The sequence below is a fragment of the Arachis duranensis genome, chromosome 2, assembly GCF_000817695.3.
Source record: "Arachis duranensis cultivar V14167 chromosome 2, aradu.V14167.gnm2.J7QH, whole genome shotgun sequence".
In the NCBI taxonomy this organism is placed as follows: Eukaryota; Viridiplantae; Streptophyta; class Magnoliopsida; order Fabales; family Fabaceae; genus Arachis; species Arachis duranensis.
The window spans coordinates 69,210,969-69,218,877 of NC_029773.3; the positions used below are offsets into that span (position 1 = coordinate 69,210,969).

At 35.1% G+C, this 7,909-nt stretch overlaps 2 protein-coding genes across 3 annotated transcripts; both read left to right on the plus strand.

The window, feature by feature from the left end:
- The first annotated feature begins 4,244 nt into the window (after positions 1–4,244).
- LOC127744955 (endoglucanase 16-like) lies at positions 4,245–5,340 on the plus strand. Its single transcript, XM_052257861.1, has 5 exons — positions 4,245–4,256; positions 4,341–4,351; positions 4,448–4,598; positions 5,019–5,096; positions 5,182–5,340. The coding sequence occupies exons 1-5, from the start codon at positions 4,245–4,247 to the stop codon at positions 5,338–5,340; spliced, it is 411 nt and encodes a 136-aa protein (XP_052113821.1).
- LOC110278215 (uncharacterized) lies at positions 5,236–7,671 on the plus strand. 2 transcript variants are annotated; one of them, XM_052257433.1, is made up of 3 exons: positions 5,236–5,794; positions 5,906–5,943; positions 6,791–7,671. In XM_052257433.1, the coding sequence occupies exons 1-3, from the start codon at positions 5,740–5,742 to the stop codon at positions 7,316–7,318; spliced, it is 621 nt and encodes a 206-aa protein (XP_052113393.1). In that variant the 5' UTR covers positions 5,236–5,739; the 3' UTR covers positions 7,319–7,671. The 2 variants fall into 2 exon arrangements, with proteins under 2 accessions (XP_052113393.1, XP_052113394.1); XM_052257434.1 differs by lacking the exon at positions 5,906–5,943 and having other exon boundaries at positions 5,239–5,794.
- Positions 7,672–7,909: the final 238 nt, after the last annotated feature.

A 7,909-nucleotide genomic window follows, 5' to 3' on the forward strand; every position in this document is an offset into this window, starting at 1 on the left:
TTTGTACTTGTTGTTGATGTCCTACATAGGATGATTGGAGAGGCTATGAGAAACGATCTCATATCACCGTTGATGGTTGGGAGAGATCATATTAAGTTGTCGCATCTACAGTTTGCAAATGATACTGTTTTATTCTGCTCTCCGAAGGAAGACACAATCAAGAATTACAGGAGGTTGCTTAGATGCTTTCAGTTGATGTCAGGTTTAAGCATTAACTTTGATAAATCTAGCTTGGTTCCAGTTAACTGTGATGAGCAGTGGGTACAACGTATGTGCGGTGTGTTGGGCTGTAAGCAAGCCAATCTACCAGTTAAATATCTCGGTATCTTGCTAGGAGCAAACCCAAGGCTGGTGAAGACGTGGAAGCCAGTAATAGACAAAGTGGAGGAGAAGCTTAGTCTCTGGAAGGTCAAGATTCTCAATAAGGCTGGTAAGTTGGTGCTTATCAAATCTGTGTTAAATAGCCTACCGGTTTATTATCTAAGCCTCTATAAGATGCCAAAGGCTGTTGCAGAGAAATTGATATCCTTACAGAGAAGATTTCTATGGAGCAAGGAGGATGAAAAGAGTGGTATGGCTTTGGTGAAGTGGGAAGTGGTTCAGGCTCCTAAAAAGTTAGGTGGGTTGGGGGTTGGGGATGCTGTGATAAGAAATTCAGCTCTTCTATTTAAATGGTGGTGGAGATTCTCTAAAGAGGAGTGTCCTTTGTGGAAGAAGGTAGTATGTTCCTGTAACAACCTGAATCCAAATGAGCTCCTGTCCTCTCAAGAACTACCTACCCGGGGTAGTCCATGGAAAGATATCTGTCAACTACAGTTCAAGAGTCAAGAAGTCAGACAAAAGATGATTACCGGGTTGTCCATGGAGGTGGGTGACGGGAGACGAACTCGGTTCTGGGAAGATGTCTGGATTCAGGGAGGTTCTTTAAAAGACCGCTTTCCAAGGCTATTTTTGGTTTCAAACCAAACAGGATCAATGATAGGGGATTGTGGGTTTTGGGACGGGTTAGATTGGATATGAAATTTTCAGTGGAGGAGAGAATTATTTCAGTGGGAGTTGGATCTAGTAAACCATCTTCACCACACTCTGAGGCTGGTAAAACTTGATCTTGGGAAAGAGGATAGAGTTGTATAGAAGTATGATAAACAAGAAATTTTTTCTACTAACTCATTTGTGCAGGTGTTGCAGGTGGAAATGGCTCCAGAGGATATACATAGCTACAACTTTACTAGGACCATTTGGAAAGGCCTTGTCCCACCCAGAGTATAGTTGTTTGTTTGGTTTGTACTGGTTGGCAGGGTTAATACAAAGGAGAGACTGAGTCGGCTTGGGATCATTCACCAACAAGATACTTCATGTGTTTTATGTAACAATAGTGTTGAGTATGGTCACCACATATTTCTTCGTTGTAGTTTTGCTTGGCAGGTATGATGTGCTTGGTTATCATATGTTGGAGTGCAATGGGCTTGTCCAGGAGCAGTAAAGGACCACTTTCAGAGTTGGACTGAGAACTCAAGGACAAAACAGGAGTGCAAGAGATGGATGGTGTGTTTCTGCGCGATCATTTGGAACTTATGGCTGGAACGGAACCGAAGGATTTTTCATAATAAAGGTAAAGGAGTTGAGGAGATTATCAATATGTCGGCTTTGAGCTACAAGGAGTGGATAGGTGCTGACCCTTTCTGTTTTTGATGGCAATGCCAGAGATGACAAAAGGATATCTATAACTTCGTGTGTTCTGTTTTTTTAGGTTTAGTTTATAGTTCATTCTATGTTGCTGCTTCCTATGCTCCACTTTTTGTGTTGAGTTCTCGTTCAAAAGAATAGCATTGAAGGTAACAAGACAATCTACTTAACTCTCGAGTTACACAAGTCATTTCGGAATAAATTAAATATTAGTTATGTAGATTGAAATTTTGCTTTGTAGGATAAAATTAGACTATGCACAAATTATAACCTATTTTTATAGTTTTTTTAATTAATTATAATTATTATAAATATTATTTATTATTTTAATATAATCTCCCATTGCAAAGCATGGATGTATAAAACTAGTATTAATTGAAAAAGGAATTTTTTTTTTAATTGAACCACTGTTAAGTGTTAATTAGCTCATTTGACCCGAATAAATATTATAGACTATTAACTAAAAATAAAATACTTTTAATCATTACCGTTTTCTATGTTAATGAAAATAAATTGAATAAAACTAAATTTAATTTAATTTGGTTTATTATCACGGTATAAAAGTTAATTAAGTTATTTTATTTCTGATTATTTATTAGAATAGTAATAGCGAAATTATTTTAAGAATTTTTTTGGAATGTAAAACAATATCTAAAAGTGAATGAGTAAAAGTCAACATTTTTAGGATTGGGATAATTATTTCACGGAGAATTTTAGTATACAGAGCAAAAGTTGCTACATATTTAAAGATTTGTCTACACCACACTTTCTAAAATCACACACTACTAGAAAATTAGTTACTACAGACGGATATTTCCGACGGATTTTATCCCACTGAAATACAGACGGAATTTCAGAGGGATTTTTTTGTCGAAAAACAAAAAAAAATAGATTAGCATAAATTACAGACGAAAAAGAGAATCCGTCTATAATTCCGTCGGAAAAATTAATTTTTTTTTCCGTGAAATGGTTACAGACGGATTTTTCGTCTGTAATTAAGTAGACAAGATGCACGTTTTATTAAATTATTACAGACAAATTTTCCATCTGTAATTTAAATTTTCCGTCGAAAAATATTCAATTAAACCTAAATGAAACACGAGCTTCTTTCAGATCAAACATGAGCTTCTTCTTCTCTCTGTAGCACGAGCTACTTCATTCTTCTCTCCGTGGCTGCTTCTTCCGCCGCTGCAGCTGCCGCCGTTGCGTCGCACAATCTCTCTCTATCATCCTTTGCATCGCACGAGATCCCTCCGCCGCCGCCGCTCTCGTCGCATCTACTCCCATCGTCGCAGATCTCTCTTTGTCACCGCTCTCATCGCATCTACTCCCTCTGGCTCCTCTTCCATCTAATCTCAACTCGCTCTCTTAGTTCTTCTCGTAACCATCTCAAATTTCAGGTATATATATCCTGATTTTGTGATTCTGTTCTTCGTGATAAATCTTAGGGCTTAATTTTTCTGTGCCATTTTTAGATTTATCATACTCTACTTTTGTGCTTTGTTTGAATCTGCAGGTTTACTCTGATTTTGATGAATTATTTTCTGCAATCGAAGCTTTTTTGACCTAAAATTCATGGTAGGCCATTGCTTTCTATAGTTTTTAATATTTCTTTTTGTCATTGTGCTCTTGAAACTTGTTTATTGTGTATTGCCTTGTTGTTCTATTTGAACTTGGTGACCTGAGGTTTTCTTAATTGTAACTTGGAAAGTCCCTGAAGAATATAGTACTAAATTTGATGGATCTTCTATTTTGAAGGTATAAAATTCTAATTCTTCCTCATATTAATCATCTAAATGTTAGTAGTTATTAACACATAAGTTTTCTTGTTGAACTGGTGGCAGAGATGTAGTTCCAAGCGTTGAAGGTAAGTTAGCTTCTTTTTTTTGAATTAATTTTATTTTCCTGTATAATGGTGTTTGGTTTTTCCTTGCAGGAGACTGACATTGGGAGGCACGTGAATCAGTTGCGGAAGCATTCCTCCAATGGCGTTCGCAGATTGGTGAAGCTACTTGTGAGGTTGTTGATTAAACACTACTTTTCTTTTTATTTTCAAAATTGAATTAATCTTATCATAATTTCAGTGTACTTGACTGAGCTGTTTTATTTGCAGGAAGTGGAAGGAAATTGTGGATGAGTGGGTGAGGTTGAATCAATCGGGTGGAACAGCTTCTCTCATGGGTAAAACCAAACCTCAACTCAAATGTTTTGGGACATTTTTCTTAGTTAAGGAATTAGAAATCCAAGTGTTTGATGATAATTATTGGATCTTTTGTAAAGGTAGAGTTAAGTGATATTTAAGAACTAGTTGTTAAGAACTAGTGTTCTCATCATGTGTCCTTTTTTCTAGTTTTCTAGGCACTTGCAGCATTAGTACTTAAGACTGGTGTTACCATTCAGCAACGTGCTGAGAGACTCTTCTTCACAAAGGTAATTTGTACTCCTTTATGAAGTAGAAGGATACAATTCCAGTGGCTTTTATATTCAAATCCTGTATGCATGTTCCTTTGTTTCAGCTTCAAAAAAGTAGAATATTCTTGTTTAATTGATTTCGTTGAATGCATGTGACTGTAAGCTAATTAGCAAGTAGGCTTGGTTTTGGCTGGGTAGGAAGATCATTGATTCTTGTTTTAGTTGAATGCATATTGGTCTAGGATAATTATTGGTGATTATATGTCTTTGCATGTGATGTTTTACAGCTTGATTATTGATTCACTTTTTTGTGCTAACTGCATTTTTTTAACTTTTTTCCCCCTTGCAGTGTGGAGTTTGGTGACATTGATCTATCTGAGTTTCAAGAAGAGAACCAGGGTGATGATGGTGATAGAAATGATAATGATAGAGATGACGGGGCTGATATTAAAAGAGAAGCTGGTAGTCAAGAGGGAACCAGCAAGCTGCTGGAACAAATGGTGAGATGTCACTAATCATTTTACCTTGACTTCTATCGTGATAAGAGCCTTTAAGCTTAAATCATTGTCTCAACTCTTGCAGAAAATGCAGCAGATGGATCTAACCCCCAGCCGAAGAAACTTGTTCCAATTTTTCTTGCGTACTACTTGAATAGCATGATGAGGTTCAAAATTTTAAATTTCTTAACCCTGTGTGTTTCTTCTTTTTCACAGTTTTGTACAGAAATATGATCCCTAGTAACTTTACAATGAGATTAAATGTGAATCAGCAACTTTCACCGGAGTTGGATCTCTTCATGAAACAGAGGCTCCAAAATTATGAGTTAAAAGGACGCGAAATTGGTATGTTACAATGTTTTGTTATATATAATTAAACACAATCATGCTCTTATTTTAATTTGTATCTTATTTTATTGGCAGCTTTTTGTGTTTTTGAAATCACACAAAGGAACCTATGATGGAGAGTGTCCCTTCTACTGCTCTTACTCAGGCTATAATGTAATCATTTCTTATCAATCTTATCAAGTGAATGTTATATATATACGATGATGTGGTTGTTTATAATAATTATTGGATAATACAGGATGAACTTATGTGGGCAGCAACATGGTTATACATGGCTACGAGGAAGCCTGCGTATTTGAAGTACATACAAGAAGAATCGATAAGTGCTAGCGTAACAGAATTTAATTGGGATCTTAAATATGCAGGAGCCCAAATCCTTCTTACCAAGGTTAACTAGTTCTTTATTTATTTATGAAAAAGTGTTTTAATTAATTGGTGTGTATCTTATTAATAATTAGAGTTATATAACAGAAAAATAATCTAAGGTGGTTGTTGATGATGTTGAAATTTAGTAGTCCTATATATATTTTTCAGCTTTTGATTATACTTTTTCCAAAAACAACACCACCACCCTTTCCCTTCCATGCTTTCACATGACTTGAACAAAACAAAGTTTGAATCCTTTCATGGTGGAGAAGCATTAGCAACCCTCACCTTCTTCTCTAACCCATTGGGGAACCTGAATCAATCAATTTTAGTTTCTCTTTCTTTAATGGGTAGAATCTTCCTGTGCTAGTGTTAAAGGTCACACTTTTGCAAGAACCCAGTTGCAGATTTGTCCTTGTTTCAGTTGAAGATGGGTATTTGCAACCAGGATGCAGTCAAGCAATTGCAATCCATGATGGAAAATGGTGTGTTCTTCACAACCTTCAAAATAAATAAATAAATCCCTCCTTTTTTTTACTCTTATTTTAATAAATCCCTCCTTTTTTTCTCCTAAAATATTTTACTTCATATTTCAGAACATGCATCAGAAAATGAGATTGACAATGTTTTATCAGTAAGTTCCTTCACTATGTATGTATTCACATGTTTTCTCTTTTGTGTTGATAGAATACTGCGTTAGAAACTACTATATTTACTGGATTCTTAGATAAGAATGCTAAATTTGCTACCTAATGTCAATGGATAAAATCAATATTGATGAGGTCCTTCGTTGATCTGATGGCTTTTTTGGTTATTTTCCTTGTTTGAACTTTAATGATATATTATTTTTTGGATGCTGAATTGCTGATTGCAGTATTTATTTTTTTAATTCTGTTTTTAATCCTTGAATAGGTTCTTATGCTGATTTGGTCTATATCTCATGCTCCTTTGTTGTAACATTAAACACATGGGATCTCATGAGAAAATGAAAACTGATTCTGGTTTTTTTTGTTTGTTTATAATGCATTCGTTATATTTAACTTTGTTGGAAGGTAGATAGCGTGGGATGTATATGGAAATTGAAAATAACTATGTTCTGAACTTCAATGCTGAGGAACCAGAGGTGACTGTTATAGGAGCCTTTTGTATTTATAGATTATAATCGTAAGTAGGATTATTTCTTATGGGACCTTGGTAAATGCTTAAATTTAGAAAAATTAAAATAAAATGAGAAGCGCCAAAAGAAAGAAGAAAATGAAAAGATATAACTATGTCTAAGTTTTATCCTTTGACCTTTATTCAGTATTCATGTTTGATTCGTAAATCTTCTTTAAAGGTTAAACATTTACGGCTATGCGTCTTCATTTTTAATTAAGTCACAAAAAATTCTAATTACTTTTTATTATTTTAGTGAACCAGTATTTTCATGTTTAGATCATCTCTAAGTTAGTATTTTGCTTCTGTTTTAATTTTTTTGGCAGTCATATGTTGCTCTCAAGATCCAAAAAAGTGCAGCCCAGTTTGTTCAGGCAGCACTTCATGAGATTGATGTTCTTTCATACATTGCTAAGGGTGACCCTTCAAATTCGAAGTTTGTTGTTCAATTAATTGACCACTTTAAACACACTGGCCCGAATGGGCAGCACCTTTGCATGGTTATCGAGTTTCTTGGTGATAGCTTGCTACGTCTGATCAAATATAACCGATACAAATGCCTTCCATTGAATAAAGTTAGGGAAATGTGCAAATACATTTTGATTGGTTTGGATTACTTGCACAGAGAACTTGGTCTAATCCACACTGACCTCAAACCTGAAAATATTCTTCTACTTTCAACCATTGATGCTGCCAAAGACCCTTTTCAATCTGGACAATCCCCAATTCTGGAGAGGCCCGAGGGAAGCATCAACGGTGGAGTCACAAGCCTTATTGAGAAAAGATTTCATACTCTGTTGGAACTTGCCTTTCTTTCTAATACTTTCTACTCTCACAGTCACATGATAGATTGAATGGGCTGAATCAAGGAGGACCAAGACAAAGAGCAGAAGCTTTGGCTGCTTTAAACTCTGCATTTAAATCATCATCCGGAACCAAAAGTTCTAGTCCTAAGACAACCGAAAGAAGTCATGGATCACAAAGAGCAGCAGCAGTAGCTGCTCTTTCTCAAGTTCTTACTGCTGAGAAGAAGAAACAATCACCTTATTCTTCTCTTGCTGAGAAGAAGAAACAAGAGGACTATGATGATGATGAGGATGAAGATGACACTGAAGACTATAGCTGATAGTTTTAGTATGGTTGAACAATATACTAGGAATTATAGTTGATGATCAACACATTTTGTTTATGTTTTGAATTATATTGACTTGCTTGTTTATAGTACTTCCTAATACGATGAATTTGTTTATTTTTTGAAATATTATAAATATTCGAATACAAATTAGATAAAAATTTGTATTAAATTTATATTTATTTTGTATGAAAACAAGTTTATTTTGCAATTAGAAAAAAAAATTATTTTACCTTATTGACGGATTTACAGACAGATTTTCTGTCTGTAATCAGAACGTGGGATGATTTTTCAAAGTTCAAATTACAGACGA